Source organism: Eurosta solidaginis, chromosome 3 (genome assembly GCF_040869045.1).
Source record: "Eurosta solidaginis isolate ZX-2024a chromosome 3, ASM4086904v1, whole genome shotgun sequence".
NCBI lineage: Eukaryota > Metazoa > Arthropoda > Insecta > Diptera > Tephritidae > Eurosta > Eurosta solidaginis.
In genome coordinates, this window is record NC_090321.1 from 202,980,199 (window position 1) to 203,003,793 (window position 23,595).

General features: G+C 36.5%; 1 protein-coding gene across 3 annotated transcripts in view; it reads right to left on the reverse strand.

Moving 5' to 3' along the window:
* Rab3 (RAS oncogene family member Rab3) overlaps positions 1–23,595 on the reverse strand; it is a 102,088-nt gene that overhangs the window by 20,436 nt on the left and 58,057 nt on the right. For 2 of the 3 annotated variants that reach the window (XM_067774729.1, XM_067774730.1), the window contains one exon: positions 7,426–7,650. In XM_067774729.1, the coding sequence (XP_067630830.1) occupies positions 7,426–7,650 (225 nt within the window). Of the gene's footprint in view, positions 1–7,425; positions 7,651–8,069; positions 8,091–23,595 lie in introns of those variants that run through there. The other variant, XM_067774732.1, reaches the window with a different exon arrangement.

Sequence of the window (23,595 nt, forward strand, 5' to 3'; positions counted from 1 at the left end):
AGAAGTCCTAATTCGGATCCTTTACCCCCATTATGAGCCAATTTATGAGTCCGGAAGTGTATTTCCTTTCTTGCAATGGTCGTCGGGTACGAACTTTTTTCATACCTTCTGTTAGTCTAAATAGGAGTCCGATCAGACTCCTATTACGCCCATAAACCGCTCATAAATTGCTTCTTTTATGAAACGTTTGGGGTCATTTATTTGCTTTATATTAGCGATATCCTAATATTGGTGGGGAAAGAAGAATTTCGAAGGAAACGCATAAAAGTAGAACATACCGACGTCAGCTCTATATATATATATAAAAAGAGGGCTCGATAGACCAACCAGGGTGAACCACGGAGGCAGTTTTATGGTTAGAATGAAAAATCACGAAATATTTGCATTGTTGGAATGCTGATTATTACGGAGATGATAAGACTGGAGCATCCATGCTAAATTAAATCGGGAACAGCAAGACACGTTATAAATTATGGTTTTATTCAAATTGAATATGAAAGAACACTTTTTTCAAAGTTTCCTTGTTTGTAAACACTCTTGGCATGCAGCTCATAATTTTCATTATATCGGAGTCATAAAATACTTGTATATGATCAAATTTCCGAGGCCCACCGTTTTAACATATTTGGCACTCATGTGGGATTCCTAAGTTATGAGCAGGGGCGGAAACTGTTATTCATTTTATAATATAATTCCTTGCAAATATATTAATTTTGGACTTTAATATATGTATTTGAATCAAGATAAAAATTATTTTCGGATTTTTATTACCTGAGTCCGATAGAACTAGTTAAACTCGGACTTTTAAAAATAAAAGTCTGGAAATAAAAGTTAAATCCGGGCTTTTATTTTTTAAGGCCAAAAAAAAATTTATTTCGGATATCAAGCCGGACTTTTATTTTGGCCTTAAAAAATAAAAGTTCGGATTTAACTTTATTTTTAAAAGTCCGAGTTTAACTAGTTCTATCGGACTCAAAAAATAAAAATACAGATTTTACTTTTATATGTGAACTTTTATCGAAAAAATTCGAATAATAAAAAGGATGCATGATTCGACATGATATTGCTATAGGGATGCCTGAGAACTAAACGATTTTCACCTAGGACTTTTTTTTTTGACGCGAACTTTTTCGACTCCGAAAATAAAAAATTATTATTATTTTCCGTCCCTGGTTATAAGCGCTTCGAAAATGTTTTCGGGATATATTTGAGCGTTGATTGGATTTGAACTCTAAACATATGTACTTGTAAATTTATTTATGGTAAATTTATGTGTTAAATTTTTTTTTTTTTTCAAAGTAAAGTGTTAGTAATGGGTATTTGTAGCAGAAAAAGCTGAGATTTTGTGCAGCTGACAATGAGAGAAAATAAAACAAGTAAGGACGGCTAGGTTCGGGTGTAACCGAACATTATATACTCAGCTACCAAATTACAGCTTGCAAAACATTTAAGTTACCTTCTTTTAGAAGTGGACGTTGCCACGTCCGTTGTCCAAATTTTTCTAATTTTCTACTCTGCGTCATAAGGTCAACCCACCTAATAAGTTTCATCGCTTTATCCGTCTTTGGTAATGAATTATCGCACTTTTTCGGCTTTTCGAAATTGTCGATATCGAGAAAGTGAGCGTGGTTATAGTCCGATTTCGTTCGTTTTAAATAGCGATTTGGGATGAATGCCCAGGAACTTATATATCAAATTTCATTAAGACACCTCAAAATTTACTGAAGTTATCGTGTCTACGGATAGACGGACGGACATGGCTAAATGAATTTCTTTTCTCGCCCAAATCATTTTGATATATATAAAGTAGGAGTATATATTTATCTCGATTAGTTTATGCCGTTACGAGTTACCATTATGCGAACAAAATTAATATACCCTGTGAGCTCTACTCAGCTGAGTATAAACACAGACCTCAGTTTTATATGAGGTAGCAGTGCTTTTACGCACACAAGTATGGACCAGTTAGTTTTGAATTTTGGGAAGCAGTTTCTAACGGGAAGAACTATCTTCATATCAGGATACGCGTCCAGGGACACCACCCAATAATATGTATTATCCACTCTACTGTGGAACCAACAGTAAGCGCTTTACTATATAAACTAAAAAGACTGGTTGTTGTAACAGCAAAAGGAAAACCTTTTCAGTAGAAGGCTGCTAGCGTAAAAGGCTAACTGAGCTTAAAACCTGAGAGAGCAGCAATTTTCGTATCATCCAGGGGCTAAAAATCATGATACAATATCGCTGAATAAGCAGCGCTCGATAGAAAAGGCATAGTCTGCAGCGTGGACAAAGTGCAGCCTTAAGCCGCAAGGATTACAACAGAAGAATCACAAAAGCTCTGAAAAATATGGTCAAGCTTTTTCCGTTGGACGTGTAAGGTAAACTGAAGGCGAATTGGAATCTAATAAGACAAAAGAGGCTATACCGAAAAAATAGAGAAATCATTAATTATATCAAAGAAACGGAAAGGGTTTTCCAGCGGCTGTTAAATATGCACAAAAAAATGCCCAGTGATAAACCCAAACATATATACCGTCGTTGTTGTTATTGTTGTAGAGTGTATACCGTCGTCAAGGATTATGGTATCGTGTTTGTCATATCTCTCGCTACTCCACAATTTAAGCCCGCTCTGTACGTCAATTACCAGGCTGCCAAAACCATTTTTGCAAAAACTGCCTTTCCAACAGAGTTTCCAGGCCTTATGGCAATAGGTTATCATCTTAAAGTTCCGAATTTTCGCGCCCACCGCCAACCGCCATCAATTTGGTATATCTTTTAATGCTAAAACATGGTACCACAGCTTGCAAAATTTCGATTAGCAATGAAAGCCATCAACCTCAACCTATTGAAATCAATAGAGATATTGCATAAAAGAAAAAATTTCCTTTGCCTAAATAATGATCTTTTCTTTATCACGACGCTTGTCCAGAAGAACATTTGCATACCTACATATAAGTAAATGCTTGATATATTTATTTTCACTTTATTATGTAAACATCTGAGAATATATTGCAAATTAATGTCATGCTGATGATATTCGTTTGCCGTAAGAAGATATTGATGAAAAAAGTGTACTCAAGCGCACACGCATATTACCATTTACATACATACATACTCATCATGTTTAAGAAAAATGGCGCCTTCACCGAACTTATCATTATTTTGGCACAGATACTCATGTAGATGTATCTTTGTGCATTAGGACGACCCTTAAAATTAAAATGAAGGATTTAGAGTAAGTTAGGGTATTGTGATATAGGTTGGTAAAGTGATATACCCGCGTGTTTTCTAAAGTATGCACATCTGTACAAGAATCTCTTCGGTAACAGAATAGTAACGGTTAAAAACCGTTACTGCAAAGGAATGGCTGGCGTTGATCGCTTAGATTGCTATCAGTGTGCTAAAATATTTTATCGCGTGTAGACGTCAACAATTTTGCGTGCGTTTCAAAAAGGGATATTTCCAAAGTTTGCGAAAATTTTCCACTTTTTATATTTTATTTTGCTTTCTTGTGGATATATTCAACAATACTTAAGGTAATTACTTATAATTTATTAATAATATTCTGTGAAAAAAATTTTCATTCTTGAAAGCTCTAGTTTGGTTAATGTGATATGGTAAAAGTTGTTTAATGTGATATGTATATCACATTTTACACACATTATATTACATTAAACAAATAAAGGAACCTATTTATAAAAGTAAAAGGCAACTCCAATTATACCCGCAGGCCATGCCAAAAAAGGGATAAATTCGTAAGTGGAATGCAGAAAACATGAAAAAAGCCATCCAAGCTGTTAGAGGTGAAAAGGTGGGAATATTGTTGGCGTCGAAAACGTATGGTGTTCCATTTGCAACTTTGCAAAGAGCTGCGCGTAGTACTAAAGAAATCAATGATATACTAGCCACGCCATTGGGTCGAAGACCAGTTTTTACGAAAGACAGGGAATTGGAACTGGTAAGGTATTTAAAAGATATGGAGGCAACATTTTGGGGACTCACGTCTCGTGATGTCCGCTCGCTTGCATTTCAAATTGCAAAGCGGAACAATATTGAGAACACATTTTCTGTAATGAAAGAATGTGCTGGAAGGGATTAGCTGCGCGAATTTCTACGCAGGCATAAGACTGAAATAAGCCTTCGCAGTGCTACCGGGACTTCATTGAATAGAATAAAAGGCTTCAATGAGGAGAACGTTAACAAGTTTTACAGTTTGTTGGAACAGGAGTACGAAAAGTATAACTTCAGCCCGACTAGGATTTGGAACGTTGATGAGACAGGAGTGTCTATCGTTCAAAGCAAGCAGCCAAAAATTTTAGCTGCCAAAGGCAAAAGGCAAATTGGATGCATGACATCAGCAGAAAGAGGATCTCTCATAACGGTTGTTAGCTGCATGAGTGCTGGTGGTGCTTTCGTTCCACCCTTTTTCATATTTCCAAGGAAAAAACCCTCTCCACTTTTGATGAAGCATGCTCCTCCTGGCTCCGATTCAGCTTGTCACATATCTGGATGGATACAAATTCCCATATTTACAATGTGGTTTGATCATTTTATGCGGTTTGCACGTCCTTCAAAGGAGGACCCAGTTCTGCTCATTTTAGATGGTCACTACAGCCATACAAGAAATATTGAAGTTCTTGATAAAGCTCGTGAAAATGGCGTTGTGATAATATCATTGCCACCACATTGTACCCACAAGATGCAACCTTTGGACAAAACATTTATGGGTCCTCTGAAGACATACTACAATGAAGAAATAAGACGATTTATGCGCGAAGAAGGTCGAAAAGTGACTCAGTTCGATGTTATAGAACTTTTTGCTAAAGCTTATGTTAAAGTTCAAAATGCACAGATAGCGATTAACGGATTCAAGTGCACTGGTATTTATCCGTTTGATAAGAACAAGTTTCAAGAAAGCGATTTTATCCTTCAAAGCCAAGAAAATGTCCTTGAAAACGCGCAACTCAGAGACGAAAGCGTATCAGACGAACCAATAGCTAGCACGAGTAGAACAGCCTTGATGAATTCCATCACACCATGGGAGATTTCTCCGCCACCTAAGCTAAAACAGACAACCAGCTCTAGAGGCAGACGTTCAGAAGCAACAGTACTAACAATATCTCCGTACAAGGCATCTTTGGCAGCAAGCATCAAAAATGTTGAAAACCGAAAAGAAAAACATCGATCAAGCGAGACATCGAAACCCCGTAAAACTGTAAAAGTACCAAGGATTAAGCAAGCTAGGAAAAGCTCATCAAGCGAGTCGGAAAAAAGTTTGCTTCTGCCAAGTTCAGATGAAGAATGTTGGGCCGAAACACCACCTTCTAAGGATACGCTGTGCGCTTTTTGCAACAAATCATTTGGGGCAGATGAGGAAACAAAAACTTGGATACCATGTTTGCAGTGCGACTTAGTTTGGGCACATAGCAAATGCCTGCCTAAACGTCAAGCAATATTTGTTTGCGAGTCTTGTGACTAAACCTGTAAACCAACTACTATATTTATGTATTTTATTTTTATTTATTTATGCTGTAATAGTATTTTGTTTTGTTTGTTTTTTACTGAATTATTTTTGAAAAAATATTAAATATGTTTTTGTTTTAAATAAATGAGCTAGACAGCAATCATTCCATTAATGTAACCTGTCATTTTAAACATTTAAAAGTTATTTTTCTCTACGCAGAGCTTGTGGGTAATGTGGTATGGTATATCACATTAGCTCATATAGTAATCACATTACCTCCCCAATTTGACAAAACGACTTTTTTGACTTTTAATGGTTTTATAGAAATATCTTCCGATATACTTAATATAATGTAATCTTGTTTCAGGATATGGTGCATAATGCTTGAATCTATTGAATTTCATTATTTTTTTTATCAGGTCGCTCAATGAAATGTTGAGTAGTAGTCAAAGAAAGTATACCCATATCACAATACCCCAACTTACTCTACCAGTCTCACCCCTTCGCCAAAGATGAAACTCACCTGCATGACTTTTTAGAGGTTTTTATCTCATACCACCCTCCCACTCTCATTCCTTCTCTTTTTTCACTCTTTTTTCTTCACTTCTACCAGTACATTTCTCTCAATCTCTGCGTCTATTTCTTCCCCTTCCTTTCTCTCTATCTATCTTCGTTTCTAATTCTCTTCCTCTCCTTCTGTAAACGAAGCTCACTCGAACTTTCTATCTTCCCTTCAAAAATCGCGAGTACTCCATGCGAGTATGGAGTACTCGCTATGGACCAGGCGAGTGATCCAAAATTAGCCACAATTCTTACAAAAAATATGGTCCAATTAACATTGCGATGTCCTAGGACTGGACCATATATTCTATCTCAGCATTACATCAGACTAACCCATGGAGTACCCACAGTCCAATAAACATCGTGTGTTGATTACAATCGTTAAAAACGATCAATGATCAGCTTACAATATGTTCGTGTAGAAACATGAGTTGGTCCATTGCTGCATTACAATGGAGTAGAATTCTAAGTACTCTAGTATGACATAAGTGAAACACATGATCCAACAATTTTTGCAGGGCTAAACTTTATCGCTTTTTCTGTCTCTCTGCCTATCTCGCCTTCCCTGGTTGTTACTTTCTCCAAATTTTTAGCAATTCTTTTAAAAAAATTTGAGATTTATTAACGTAGGCTAATTACCAAAATACTAACCATAAATTAGATTTTTTCACCTAAATCAATTCCTAGTCCACTCCTCATAACCTAGGCAGGATGTTCAAATGTTTGGTTCACAACGAACAAACACAAAACCTTCTTTCTTTAACATTATTTTGGTTTAAGCAGCTTTGGGTATATTTAAAATATATCAGCTATTTTTTGAACATTTATTCCAGTAATTGGTTGTTTTATAAACTAATTTTTTTTTATTTTTAGCACATTTTGGCGAATTTTCCCGTATCTATTACGTACTCTTTATCTTTTATCGAAAGTAACGATCTCATATAGCTGAGCCATGAAATGCAGAAAAACGTCTTCAAATCGAAGCTTTCTCTGCCAAGTTTTTATTACATTAAGGCCTAGTTGCAAGTGACTTTTTAACTCGGAGCTAACCTGACATGATTTACAATTTACAATTTTTTTAATTTAAATCGGAGCTATCATTTTACAAGTGGGTCCAAGTGGTGATTTAGCCAATTTTTGTATACATAGGGACACATATACATCACCAATTATTTATGCGGGTTTGAAACCAAAATTTATGGATACATTTCGGGCTACGGTCTTATCGTCTTAAGAGGCGAAATCGAAAAACTAGTTTCTTTTTTTTGGGTTCACCCTAATATACATTCAACATCATATATCTACATCATTTTTGATTAATGACTTTTCTGTTTATCTCTTTTCTTTTTCATTCCCCTTTTTACACATCCACTTTTGTTTATTTTGTTTCCACTCACCCATATTTGTAGTTTGACGCGCTTATCATGCCGAAACACCGTTTTCACTTTGAAATCAATGCCAACCGTTGATACAAAAGCTGAGGTGAAACTGTCATCGGCATAACGAAAGAGAAAACTGGTTTTGCCCACACTGGAATTGCCAATTATTAGTAGCTTGAACATATAATCGAAATTTTGATCGGCCGCATCCTTTTGCCATTTTGGATCCCCACTGCTAGCCATCTAAAAGGGAAAGTAAAAGGTTGATATATGGAAGTTAATGTAAATGTAAGAAAAAAAATCCAAGTGTGCTATATTATACAGGGGAGTGGGAAAGAAGAGCTACGTAGTTAGATAAAAGATTTGGAAGAGTAATACTTTAAATCACTAAAATTTGCTAATAATTTAACTTGTGGGATATATATGTAAATGCTTTCTCACACGATGTTTGCATACAAATTATCATACACAGCTCCGTTAAAACTTGTTTCTTATTAAAAACAAAAATTTCCACAAAACATAGCAAACCGCAGTCCTGTGCATTTGTGTCAAGGCTGAATGCATCAATGCCATAATTAAATAAGGACTACCACTAAGATACACTCACGCATACATACACATATTTTATAAAAAAAAAAATTATAGGAAAATTCCTTTCTTACCAGTCACAATGTCAGCGTGTACTTAAGTATTTACTTACTAACTTAGTTATGCATAAGCTTTTTAAGTGGATTTATAAATGCATAAGTAAATATCTTTACAGCGAACGCCCGTCTATCTAGCATGTCTAGTAATAGTATGGGATTTCACTTGATTTGTTGTAGCCTTGAAGTGAAAACCTGTTGCTTCAGTTGAGTATTGAGCTCACACAAGCACTTAACGAAATAAACTAACAATTATATCTATACATAAGTAACCTTGAGTTGAATAAAAGACGAAAGTTGTGGTAAACATATTGTCCAATCTTATTCATCGTAAGTCCCCCAAGACTTCAAGATAACAAGCCTCCATCCACCGCCTGACATCGCCCCAGTAAGATTTTAAAATATTTGTTTAACTTTAAGGCGTGGGAAATTTGAAAATACTACAATTTGGTCCAACAGAACCATCCAGTTATAGGCTCATATGCCTGTTTGACTTCACAGTTATTCCCAGTGGGTTAGGGTGTCAGAATATGCCTGTGGTAGGTATGCCTGTCGTAAGAGGCGACTAAAATACCAGTTGCAAGGAGCTGTGTAGTGCAACCCTTCAGGTTGCCAGCGCAATATACAGCTTCCCCAAAACCCAATTGTCAACCTCACCTATCCGCGGCGAATCCTGTTTTACTAGCAGGCGAGGCTCAGGCGACCCCAAGCTCCTCACGAAACTTGGGGATGGGGAGGGAGGGATGGCGTGAAGGTTTAATGTGGCCATATAAATCGTTCCCGAGATGGTCGGGCTAGCACCTTAATGGTGCTGTGTTACCAGAGCGTACCGGATCTGTATCCAGCAAAGGACCATCACATCGATAACACTCCCTAAAGCCTTCGGAAAGCAACTTTATTGCTACAACAACAACAACTTCACAGTTATAGCTCTTTAAGAAGTAATCTTTCATCGCCTTCTACGAAAGATTGAAGAAAGGTGCGAGGGTAATTAAAAACCAAGGTCATAAGAAGCACTCGCTAGCTGCCTTATTGTTAGGAAGCTCTGTTCCACGAGCTTCCTTACATGGCTCTATGCAACAGCGAAAATCAAGTAAAATACTTTGTTTTATCGTCATTCTGCCTGGAGGACTGTCATCCCGTTCTACTGTTACCACAGCAACAATATGTGATGACGAGTTTATTTGCAGACAATTTAATGTTTCATTCCTTGATGTACACACTCAAACTTCCATTTCTATGTGCCTGCCCACATAGAAAATCAGTAAAGAAATTTTTGACCCTTACTTCGCAATAAATTTCCCGAAGTCAAATCGAATGCGTATATGGAAATTAACTATTTTCCTGCAGCTAGTCCCTGGAAATTTACACCATATCCAGTTACACAAACTCAAACATGCACCATTTACGTAGATGTAAGGAAATGTTTTTATTTTTTATTGCGTAACGAAAGCAAATAACATGGTGAATATACTATGAGGGTGGTCCTTGAATAATATGGAAATTTTTTTTGTACTCATCCTTTCAAGCGGAAATACCACGTTCATATATACAGCGGGCAACAGGGGCCAAAGAAATAGCAGTGGAAATTTGTGTCAAAAATTCTTTTTTCCTTATTGTCGATATTTAAAAAAAACCTTAACAAATAAGCTAAAATATCTTCAACACGTCTTCGAAAAAATTCCAAAATTCGCGGAAGCGAAAAAAATTTGAAGAAGACAAAGTTCTACGAAAATATGGAGCTTTTTATTTGCAGTTCTTTGAATTATTTTGGTGTGTTTCGTTTGCTAGGGTGGAACTGAAAATGTTGTAATTTGATTCTGTTAAGGACCTAAATAAAGTATGAAGTCTATGGAATGATACGAAAAACAAACCCACAATGATATTGAAGCAAATCTAAATCGATCCCGAAAAAAGTGCGATAATCTCAAAAATGTCCAGAACCTGTTCTTAATTGATCCCAAAATAGTTATGAAATGATAGTGAAAAAGTTCTCAATTTTACAAAAAAACTATCCTACCGAACCGATAAGTATTTAGTTCCAAATTTATCTCGAAATTAATACCGAAATTATTAAAAACTTATATAGTTTATTTCGAAAGTTATGCATAAGTAGTTCCAAAAATAACCCGTAACCAATCCAAAAATTTCCCTAAAAACCGATTATCAAACTGATGCCCCAATGCACCAGAAATATTAATAAAATGATTCCCAAATAGTCCCGAAGTGGTCACAAAAACTAACCAGAAATGATTTTGTAGTTTCGGAATGATCCCAAAAATTATCTGGCAGTGATTATAACGTAAGTAGAAATTTATTCTAAAACCAGTTCCGAAATGATTTCGTAAAGATCCAGACTAGTGCCGAAATGCTTGTAAAGTAGTTCACAATTTAACCTAAAAACAAGCTTGAAATGATCTTAAAATTACCAAAAATAATACCGAAAAATGCTAAAGTAATTTCAAATACATCTCGAAAACAATTCCCATTTGAAGTAATTCAGGAATGATTGCTGGTGATTCATAATAGTTCGAAAAAATTAATGGGAAAATAGTGACTAAGCAAAAACGGCATATTTGTCTCAGAACGATCCCACTTCTTATCTTGAAATGATACTGGAGTAGGAAGGAATTTACCCTAAAAACAATCCCGAAATTATTCTTCAATTATTTATAAGAGACCACAAAAAAATTTGAAGTAGTACCATATTTAACACAAAATTAACCCCAAAATGTTCCCAAGATCTCCTAAAATAATATCAAAAAATACTTAAGTGGGTCCATCTATCTATCCCGGTAACAATACTGAAATGATCCCAAAGATATTCAAAAAATATAGGCTTCATTTTCTATTGCGAATCGGAGGTTCGTTTCGCCTCATAGATGAATCGTTCGTGTCTTAGCATTATTTTCAGTAATGGCAATATATCATTTGACAACTGCTTTAGGCTTCGTCTTTCACATAATACAAGAAAAGTAAATGTTGAAAGAAAATGAAAGAGAAAGCCATTGCTAAAGGAAAACACTAAATTGCGATTCGCTTATCTGAGCTATCTTTTGTAATACAGAATGATGCCGTATATAAATTTTTTGGTTCGAAAGTTATCCATAAGTAGTATCAAAATTAGCCGGATACCAATCCCGAAATAATCCTGAAATTACTCGAAAGTAGTTCATAATTTATCACTTCAACATTATTGAAACCATTTCGAAAGTATCCAAGTATTGCCAAAACGATACGAAAGTAACTCCCAATTTTCCCCGAAAACAATCAAAAAATGATGTCGGATTGAATTTGAAGTAATTCCGATTATTTCCGATTCCGATTATTTCCGGGAAGTATAAACGAAATTTTCCTAAGATGTTCCTAAAATTATTTTGCGACCATACCAAAGATTTAACGAAATTTCGAGTTAGTTAGAAATGGTCACAAAATTTATTCAGAAATATTTTCGAAGTAGTTTAGAATACTATTCTGAAACCATCCAGATATGGTGGTAGCTCTACTAAATTTATTTTTAGTACGACGTTTCACCTTTCGTTTGATGTCCATTAAATTTAAAAGTTTCAAAAATCAAGTAAGCGGAAACCTTGAAATGTTTTTCTACATGGCATTCCCCATTGGCGGGACGGAACTTACATACTTTATGCCGATTTAGCACAAAAACTTCAAGGGAGATGAATATTCGCTGAGCAGGTTTTTCATGCCCGAAATATCCATAAGATACTGCCGAGAGGTCACCCCGCTTAGAAAAACTGTTTCCAATTGAAAAAACTTTAAAGATTTTCATGCTGCTTTTCCCCTGCCTTGAACCTAGAACCAGGATTCGTCCAAAATGCCTAGCAAAAATATGTATCTTTCATACACGCCGCACCCCGATGCCCGATGCACTATATATGGCCAATAACGAAGGCATTCGCGTTTATCTACACACGCCAATACTTCTAAAAATAAGAATCCAAAGCTGTGAAATAGCCAGATGGAGAGTTGTTGTTACAGAGAATTATAATAAAGAACGAAAGTAAATAACATGTCCTTATTTAACATTTTTTCTTAAGCTTTTCTTTGTTTTACTTATAGCAAAGTAATCACATCTGCACAACAATTGCGAGGGTTGCTCTTTTTCTATATTCTACACTTTCTTTTACCACCACTTCACCTCTCTGTTGGAAGAGTTTAAACTAGAGGACTGTGCTAATATTCTAGATAAAAAAATTGCTGGCGGCAGAAAACTTTATAAGCAATGGTAGTCTATTGTATTAAAGTCCAATATGTTTGTATGTGTGCCCACTATGACCGCACAAGCAACCAAGTCAATAAGATGAGTAAGAAAGCAGCGTAACGCTTCAGCTTGCCTTGTATTGTTTGAAAAAGTTGCTCATACGCCATGGCTGATATGCGTCTGACAACAGAATATGCATAGCCTTCATGTTGAAGACAACTACAGAAAGATTTTTTTCTTTCATATATTATAAGTATGTTAGTATTATAATAATGTAAAAGTTATGCTAGAGCAGCTTAAAGTTGTTTGCCGACTTTTGCGATTTGCTGCATTGTTTAGCGGAAAGCCATCACCTTGACAAAAACATCTTCAGCACACTTATTTCGACATTGTACATTTGGCTTTTGTTTTTATTTCTATCACAAATATGTCTAAAACTAGTGTCTTGCTAGACCTATGTGCTTTGTTTTGGGTGATAAGTTTGCACATTTCAACCGTGGTTCACTCTCATTTGGCTGCATGAACTTTAGTGAACTGCACGTCATCAAATTTAATTGCGACCTTTGGTACTCTGCTCAATGTGGAATTTCTCAAGCAAAAAATAATTTTTTCTTGTTGGTTGTGTTTGTTTTGAAATTTCACTTTGTCCCATTTCTTGTCTGCTGGCTTAAGTTTTCGCACAATTAATTTATTCTTGGTATTCATAAAAGTCCTTGAGAGTGTCTACCTGCTTTGTGTGCTTCAGCTTCCATTTGCTGCTTTATCATAATTATACGTATTGCTACTTGTTTCTTACTTAAATTGTACGTGACTTTGTTATTCATATTTTACACAACCACTGATATCGTTTCGGGTTCTCTTAAGAATTTCATTTCCGTGCTTTAATTCGGCATGCATTTTGATTTTGTTTATTATAATATTTCACTAGTAAATGAAGTTTCTGCAATTTTTCGCTTGCCAGGTAAGGTAAAGTTGAACTGTCTGGCCCATACGGACCTCACATAGACTAAATGAGTCCCTAGTTTAACCAGAAGTTTGCTCAATGGTCAAATTGAAAACCCTTATCAGAAACCAGGACCTATGTATAAAATTATCTCCGTCCTCTTGGCAAATACTAGAAGCTTTCTAGGACCTATGCTACTTGCTGCTTCTAGACCTGAAAGCTGTGCCACTACTAATAATTAGAGCATTATCCTTGCGAGCGCAGGACAGGAGACCACAACATGCTCGATCGTTTCCTCCTCCTCCGCACTTCCTACATCTTCTATCAATGATAAGGTCTTATTTAAACACATGTGATCCCAGAAGGCTCTGGCCAGTCAGAATACCCACCGTGGGCCGACAGTCCCCTCAACGATAAATTCAACTTTGTTAATCTAATGTTGTAAGACAGCCCCTTTACTGCTTCGCCGATTATTTACAGCTCTCGCCTTCTTTCAATTTCGTCCAATCTGATTGGAATGTCTACGTTACAAGCTTCAAGCGATGCGCACAACTTAGCTAACTAATCAGCTCTTCATTTCCATTTATTTCCATGTAGTACCTACTTGTAGATTTTCCCCATTTTGATTCTCTCCAGAGATTGCCTACGCTCCAACATACATTTAGATGTTATGCTATGAAAGATTATAGCATTTACTGTTTTTCCGTCAATGTAGGAATTGACGCTGTTGCAAAATATGTGTCAAAATTCATTACTTTATTTCTGGCTTCTTGAGGGCTACCTATAGATACTCAAATCCTTAAGGAAATTAGAGTTGACAAATATCCGTGTAACTGTTATTTTGTCACAGCTACTAAAATATCACAGTACATTTCAGCGCAGCTTACAAGAAATGTTAGCGACTGATTGCCTGTGACAACATTTATTTCCGGTTACCAATCACAGACTCAAACATAGCTCTCATCACAGGAACAAAACGCTTCGATGCGAAGAACCAATACAATGAGCAAGTTATTCAGCTGCGACTGAATAACAGTTGATGCCTTAAAATTATTACGCAGATTTTCTTATTCGCAACACAATCCGTGATTCCTGTTGGCGTTGTTTCGTCTCAGTCACAGTCACGGGTAAAAACCGCTGTAACTAAGAGGTCACAATCACAGATAACATTGTTCTTCAAAAATCATGGGATCGGCCAACATTAACCCTGATGATCGGGTGGTAGTTAAAATTCCATCAAAGGACAATCTTACATCCTTAGGTGAATCATACACAACAGCTTTACGAAGGTTTAAGATATTAGAACGTCGCTTACAACAATCCCCTGCTTTAAGATCACAATATGTCGCATTTATGGATGAGTATAAAGGCCTGGGTTACATGGTAACAGTGCCAAACCCGAAACTAAATGAATCTCATTATTATATCCCACATCACTGCGTTTTGAAGCCTAATAGCACAAATGCTAAATAGTAGTAGTAGTTTTCGATGCATCATGTCGAACTTCTTCTCAGAAATCGATAAATGATATCCAAATAGTTGGACCTACTATCCAAAGCGAGCTCGTTATTCTCTCACTTCGTTTTCGTTTACATTACTTTGTCGTTACAGCTGACATAGTGAAAATGTACAGGCAGATACTAGTCAGCGATGACCTTGGCAAGAGTCAATATATCTTGTGGAGAAGTTCGCCAGATGATGATATTCAAACATTTCAGCTCAATACAGTCACATACGGAAAGGCATATGCACTATATCTCGCTGTGCGGAGTTTGCACTACTTCGCTGATCAATATTAGTCAACCTTTGTCGTCGGTTCAAATGTTATAAAGTCATCAGTTCTACGTTGACGACATACTTTGTGTTGCTGACTCGATTGCTGAGCTATCGGGAATACAATCCGAGGTATCCGAATTATTAAAATCAGGTGCATTTGAGTTGGGAAAATGGCACTCTAGTCATGAGCTTTTCAGACACGAACACTCTGACAAGGACCTAAATCTCGAAACGTCTTTCACTACCACGCTTGGTCTTAAGTGGGATCAAATTCAGGATAATTTTATATTTTCTTTGCTTCCAAAGAAGCAAATAAGTACAAAAAGAACTATACTGTCCATTGCATCGTCACTCTTCGACCCTCTCGGGGTTCTAGCACCAATTGTGGTCAAGGCTAAAATTCTTCTTCAAGAGATATGGCTGCTGAAAGCTGCGACACGTAAGCGGATTTTCATATGGATGCGTTTTACTCAATCTTATGCATTATGAGTAGATTGCACGAATTTTTATGGAGAACGGTAGGTTGAGCGACACTGGCGTTATCTGACATGGATAAGTAGCCAACTCCCAAATTTTGTTACAAGCATCTGCTTTGGCTAGAGAATAGTACCGTTTCAAGCTAAATCAAAAAGAAATTTTAGTGTAAGTGAATTTTGAGGTTTGTTTACTTTTTTTGGGACCGCAAATTGCTACTTACTTCAAAAGTGTTTCTCTATGGAATCTTACGAGTAATGTTCATTTTCACTTTTATCGTGTATATTTATATTGTTCGCAAAAGCACTTGTTGCAATTACACTGTATATGCATTATTTAAGCAACAATTTTGCAAAAAGAAAAAAATATGGCTAAAAACGAAAATATATATTTTAGTTTGATACAAATAATTTCTGCTTAAGTTCGTGAAATCCGATAGAATTGTTTTATTATTTTAATATGGAGCTTTTACAAAATAAGGTGATTAATTATTTTATATTATCTTTAAAATAAAATAACAAAACTGTGTTTTTATACCAATGAACGATCAAGGATAACTCACTGGTACCATATAGTGATACTGAGTCTGAAAAAACATATTCTGGGGAATTAGAAAACGAGATATGCGTTGGAACAAGAGTGTACAAGAAGAAACGAAAACTTCCTAAAATACTTCGGGGTAAAAAACGAAAGCTGTGTGAAGTTAAACCAAATCCCTGCGTAGGTCAAAAATGTGGAATCAAGTGTTGTGAAAAGCTTAGTGAGCAACATCTGTTGGTGCCAAATGAACACTTTTGGGGCTTAGGCAACAAGATACGACAAGGAGATTGGCTTCTATCGTGCATGACCCGAAAATGCGTTCAAAGGAGAACATCAGATAGCCGTAAAAAACAGTGGAGCTATGCATATTTCATTACCTATAACGAAAAGCGTTTTAAAGTTTGTCAGCAGGTTTTACTGAAAACACTTAATATTTCCCAAAACTCGTTAATATGTGTTAGAAAAAAACATAACTCTTCAAATACCTCTTGCCTGTCCAAAAAAAGACCTTTTCCTTATAGTAAGTCTGACGAAATAAATGTGGCTCTTTTGAAATCATTCATTGAACACCTACCAGCAGTTCCTTCCCACTATTGTAGGAACAAAAGTACTAAGTTATATCTTCCACAGTACTTTCGAAACATGCCAACTTTGTATAGGTATTACACGCAGCGCTTGATAAATACAAATCAGGAGCAAGCTAAGTTATCCCTAAGAGTTTTTCATACCATTTTCAAAAATGAATACCATATAGGCTTCCATTTGCCAAAAAAGCATTATTTGTATAAGAATTAGGCCACCGTGGTGTAATGGTATCGTACTCCGCCTACCACACCGAATGGCCTGAGTTCACACCCCGGGCAAAGCAACATCAAAATTTTAGAAATAAAATGTTTCAATTAGAAGAAAATTTTTCTAAGCGGGGTCGCCACTCGGCAGTGTTTGGCAAGCACTCCCAGTGTATTTCTGCCATGAAAAGCTCTCAGTGAAAACTCATCTGCCTCGCAGATGCCCTTCGGAGTCGGCATCTATCTATATTGTGATAGTTGTGTTGGATAGAACAGGAACAGAGCTATGCAAGCAATGATAATATATTTCTTAGATAAGGCTGCTAACATGAAACACATTAAATTAACTTACCTGTTGCCTGGCCATACCATGATGCCCGTGGACTTCATACATATCACTATTGAGTCTTTAATTCGCGATAGAAATGTTTGGGCTCTAAGTGAATGGCATACAATTATTTCAAACGCAAGATCTATACCAGAAAATTATACATGCATTTCAATTCATAATTCGGATGCTTCCAGCTTCAGTTAAAATATCATTTACGTCTTTGCGTTGCGCTATCTTCGAAAAAAATTCTCCATTTGTTAAACTACACCATGGTTATTTTCACGATAGCGAAAAGAAGGTATACGATCTCAGTACAATTGTGCGGTCAAGACGAAATTCTCTCATACTTAGAAAGGGTCCTGTTACCTTGTATGATCACTTCTTACAAATTTCATCTTCAAAATATAACGACCTAAAAGCTCTTTGCGAAAAGAATATCATACCAAAACATTTTCACTATGAATATATTAGCTTATCCCATACTGGAAAGATAATAGATACATTGCCTGAGACAGACGAAGATGACTGGATTATTTTGTTTACAACAATACTCTTTAATATATTGTGTTCAAATTTGGAATTGTATAAGTTTACTTTAATTTCAAATGTATATATGTACTAATACCTATGTAATCTGAAAAATATAATTGAATAACTTAAAATTTAAGGTAACCAACAAAAAGTGAGCCAATATGACAGCAAAAAAAAACGTAAGTACAGATAACAGGACTTTCGGTACAGTGTGATCAAAAACCGAAATCTTAATTTTAGGCTCAAGAAATATTTTATACACATACCAAATTTCATGATAGTAGCTATTTTTTGTCAGAATATAATTACAAAAAACCTTCTACTGTAAAATTTACTTTTTTTTTTGTGATTTTCCGGTCAATTTATTTATAACATTTTGTAATGCTTACTTAGGCTCTTTTGACCATTAGCGTTTGGTGCAAAGAAAAACAAACTTGTTTCACCATTCCAACCCCCCCCCCCCCATACTGTATGACAATGATACCACTATGGAATGGTACCGAAAATAATTTTAGTTCTAACAAATTTGTTTAAATAGGCCAATTATATCGCCCTTGAAAAAGCTAGAGAGACTAGCGAAACGTCGGGTTGGAATGGTGAAATAAATTTGTTTTTATTTGCACCAAACGCTAATGGTCAAAAGAGCCTAAGTAAGCATTATTAAATTTACTTTTTCTTGGTTACACTTAAATTGCGGGAAGGGCTCTATATGTTAGCAAGTGTTTTTGTTGTATAGGGGGAATGTTTATAACAGTGCTTGCCGAAATTTTGTACGTGTATGGGCAAGGCGAAATAAACTTCAATTGCACGTCTAAAGTTCCTTCATATTTACAAACGCGTCATCTTGGTAGATTGTAGCGATTTTATTGGAATGCATAAGCTTGTGTTAAATGCATCTAAAAATATCATTGTGCCGCGGCCTTGAAACTCAAATGGGACGAGTCTGCTCCGCAGAATATTTTATCGGCTTGGCAAACATTTCTCGACAATCAAGAACGATCGCATCTTACTGCAATCAAGATTCCAAGTTACTGCTTATCAACTAATATTCAGTCTCTGCAAATACATGGATTTTGTTATTCGTCGATTCGCGCGTATGGCTGTGGATATACCCGCATTCTTGATTGTGCGACAATGTTCGCGTGCGCCTTCTGACGGCGAAGTCCAGGATGGTCCCTACCAAACGACAGTCACTACCAAAACTAGAGCCCTGTGGTACACTACTACTCTCCCGACTTTTAACGAAAATTAAAACTTTGTTTTCACTGGCTTCAACTGAATTCAGCTACGCTTTCAGCTTTCGTTGGCAACAGAGTATCGGAAATACAGCAGTTAACATTGCATGCTTATTGGAGACATATACCAACGAAAAGCAATCCAGCTGATATTGTGTCCAGAGGTTGAACTTGCAAGCTGAATTTGGTTCACAGGTCCTTATTTCTTACTGAAAACATAAACAAATAGCCTTGTGAACAACATAAAGATATCGACATGAGACTTTTAAGTGCGGAATTTCTGCAATCGATATTTCAGAAATTTATAAGCAGTACCTACAACCTTGATATTCTCGATAGGTACAGTTCCCATACTAAAGAAATTCGGATCGTGGCATGGATGTTTCGTTTTATCGCAAAACTTAAAAAAACGGTTGCAAATATTACTAGTGAACCTCTCACTTCCGACGAACTACACCGCGCATTGCTATGAATTATATTGAACTGATGTTCAGAGAGTATTTAGATTATGGAAGAAACACTTCTCTTCTCTCCTAAATGGAGACAGCGATTTACCGCACACGGATGTCGAGCCCGAGCCCGCAATGGATGATGATGGAAAAAATGTACCCCAGCCGATTATGAATAAGTCAGAATAGCAATAACCAGATTGAAAAACAACAAGCCCGCGGGAGCTAATGGATTGCCTGCGGAGCTATTTAAATACGGCGGCGAGTTGGTAAGGCGAATTCATCAGTTTCTTCGCAAAATATGGTCGGCCGAGTGATGCCCGATGATTGCAATCTAAATGTTATTTGCCCAGTCCACAAGAAAGGGGATACTGCAAACTGCGTCAACTATCGCGGAATCAGCCTTCTGAATATCCCATGTAAGGTCCTGTCAAGTGTATTGTGCGAAAGATTGAAGGCCCCCGTGAATAGGCGGATTGAACCTTATCAGTGCGGCTTCAGACCTGGCAAATCTACCATCGACCAGATTTTCAAAATGCGCCAAGTCTTGGAAAAACCCCGCGAAAAAAGATTCACCAAACATCACCTCTTCGTCGATTTTAAAGCCGCCTTCGACAGCACGAAAAGGATCTGCCTATATGCAGCTATGTCTGAATTTGGTTTCCGCGCAAAACTTATACGGCTGCACAAAATGACGTTGAGCAACACCATCAGCTCAGTCAGAATTTGGAAAAACCTCTCCGAGTCGTTCGAAACTAAAGGAGGTTTCAGACCCCCTATCGTGCGGTTTCTTTAATTTGATGCTGCAGAACTTAACCGCTATGGAGCAATATTCTATAAAAGCGTGCAATTACTGGCATATGCTGATGACATTAATATCATCGGCCTAAACACCCGCGCCGTTAGTTTTGCTTGGAAAAAATAAAAGACTTCGTTTATTTGGGAACCAGCATCAACACTTACAACAACATTAGCTCTGAAATACAGCGAAAAATCACTCTTTCCAATAAATGCTGTTTTGGGCTTGGTAGGAAATTGAAAAGTAAAGTCCTCTCTCGGCAAACGAAAATCATACTCTACAAGTCCCTTATCGTACCGTCCTGCTATACGGTGCAGTAGCATGGACGATGACAACATTAGATGTAATGACTATGGATGTGTTCGAGGGCAAAGTTCTTCGAGAGATTTACGACGCTGTAAGAGCTTTATGCAGACATAAACATAGTCCAGCGAATGAAAACGCAGCGGCTGCGCTAGCTAGGTCATGTTATGAGAATGAAAAATGATGCTCCGGCTAAAAAAGTATTTCTATCGGAACCTGCCTATGGAAGCAGAGGAAGAGGGCGGCCCCCACTCCGTTGGAAAGACCATTTGGAAAACGATTTAAACTCCCTTGGTGTGACCAACTGGCGACGGTTAGCAGAGTGAACAAGCGACTGGCGCGCCTTGTCATAATCGTTTAAACGCACCAATTAAGTAAAGTATTATGGAACATTCAACAGCAACTCTTCGCCGAAGATATTCGAAACTTGCGAAACGAGACAATGACAAATGTACACTAAGGAATTTCAACCGTATGGCTGAAGGCGATTAAACAACTGCTCAAGATGTAATAAGTATTGCTCAGAGGATTCAGCAACCAATAACAAGAGCATATCCTACAACCTATGCATACATGATTGAACCTTAGAGTCGTGAACAAAGTTTGGTCCCACAGCAAAAGGCTTTTACATGCGTCACCCTTTTATTGCATAAAATCAAAAATATTTATTTACTCGTAATCACTAAAATTTATTCTAAATGATACAAAAGAAAACGTATCGCTATTTAGACTGCTGCGTGGAATATCACCATATCTCAACTGCAGTTTGTAAAACGCCGTATCTCAGAATAAATCGTAATTCGGTGTTCAGTCGAGTAAGGGTGATATTCCACTTAACAGTTAATTTATAACAACAGCTTTCAACTACTTATTTATACATATATTTAATTATAAAGCGGTAAACCCATGGATCTTTTATATCCGTAAATACATACGGACCGATGTCTCTACGACCAAAAAGTGCCACCGCACGAAGTTGTCCTTCAAAAACGGCCGCTGCTCCAGTATCTCCGGAAGTCGGATTTTTGCCTGGCTTTCCAGCACACATGGTTGTTTCTGATAAATATACATCTCTGCCGTAAGGAGCCTTGCAGTCACATTTGTTTAATACAACCAGTTTAGAAGTTTTGAGAATATCACTAAATTCTTCACTATTAGAAGTTACCGCACCCCATCCACTAACTTCCAGATCTGAGCCCTGACAAAAGCCAGGCGTACAAAGAGGTATTGATTTAATTTTATTAGACTCATGAAAGCATTCATCCACTTTTAACAAAGCTATGTCCATATATGCTGTAACAGGATTATAGTAATCCTTATCATAATATATTTTAATTACGTCGCGTCGTTCTACTCCTTCTGTTTTTAGCCGACTGTTATCTTCTTCACCAGCTAGAACGATGAACTCATCCTCATTTCGGCTAGCTACGCAGCGCGCAGCTGTTACCACCGATTTCATATTTACTAACGAACCAACACAAACATAATTGTCTTGATAAAAAATGGCTACCGTGTGTGGGGTCCGCTCTATTCTTATGACCTCGCCATTTAAAACGCGAAGCTGCGCATTCGTATGGGTAAAATACGAACTAAGAACGAGAGACAGGATCGCGAAAAAAATGCCTGAATCCATTTTACTTTAAGACCTTTTGCACTACTTTTTAAGTATAAGGTATGCTAAATTTTGTGACCGCTATTTATACCAAATTAAGTCGTGTGAATAGAAAATAAGCAAAAGCGTTTTCTTCTAAATTCTAGGAATTTGACATGAGAAAACAAATTAAGTTAAAGCTATACAAAGAACATATTTTTCTAGTTAGCTGAACAAACAAATTTTGCTTTTTTTATTCATGCATGTTCCAGAGAAATGAAATGAGCTAAGCCTTGAACAAATATTTTGCTTTACTTTTGCCAGAGAAAATTTCCTAATAATTGTTTGTTTATAAATGTATTCGCAGAGTTGAATTGCGTTATTAATTTGAAACGTGTACCTACAACTTTATTTTTAATGAGTAAATACAAAAAAACAATGGGTATACTTAATTAGTTTTATCTGTCTCCAAACTGCATAGTATGGTCTATTCTATACTGCCATAAAACCATAGTTGGGAGCAGTGAACTATTTATTCACAAAACTCAAGGTATACGTGCATATTCCCGCTAAATGAAATGAGGTCAGCTTTGAGCAAATATTTTGCTCTACTTGTGTCAAAGAAAACTTCCTAATAATTGTTTGTTTATAAATGTATTCGCAGAGTTGACTTGCGTTATTAATTTGAAACGTGTACCTACAACTTTATTTTTAATGAGTAAATCCAAAAAAACAATGGGTACACTTAATTAGTTTTATCTGTCTCCAAACTGCGTAGTATGGTCTATTCTATACTGCCATAAAACCATAGTTGGGAGCAGAGAACTATTTATTTACAAAATTCAAGGTATACGTGCATATTCCCGCTAAATGAAATGAGGTCAGCCTTGAGCAAATATTTTGCTCTACTTTTGCCAAAGAAAACTTCCTAATAATTGTTTGTTTATAAATGTATTCGCAGAGTTGAATTGTGTTAATAATTTGAAACGTGTACCTACAACTTTATTTTTAATGAGTAAATACAAAAAAACAATGGGTACACTTAACTAGTTTTATCTGTCTCCAAACTGCGTAGTATGGTCTATTCTATACTGCCATAAAACCATAGTTGGGAGCAGTGAACTATTTATTCACAAAATTCAAGGTATACGTGCATATTCCCGCTAAATGAAATGAGGTCAGCCTTGAGCAAATATTTTGCTCTACTTTTGCCAAAGAAAACTTCCTAATAATTGTTTGTTTATAAATGTATTCGCAGAGTTGAATTGTGTTACTAATTTGAAACGTGTACCTACAACTTTATTTTTAATGAGTAAATACAAAAAAACAATGGGTACACTTAACTAGTTTTATCTGTCTCCAAACTGCGTAGTATGGTCTATTCTATACTGCCATAAAACCATAGTTGGGAACAGTGAACTATTTATTCACAAAATTCAAGGTATACGTGCATATTCCCGCTAAATGAAATGAGGTCAGCCTTGAGCGAATATTTTGCTCTACTTATGCCAAAGAAAACTTCCTAATAATTGTTTGTTTATAAATGTATTCGCAGAGTTGAA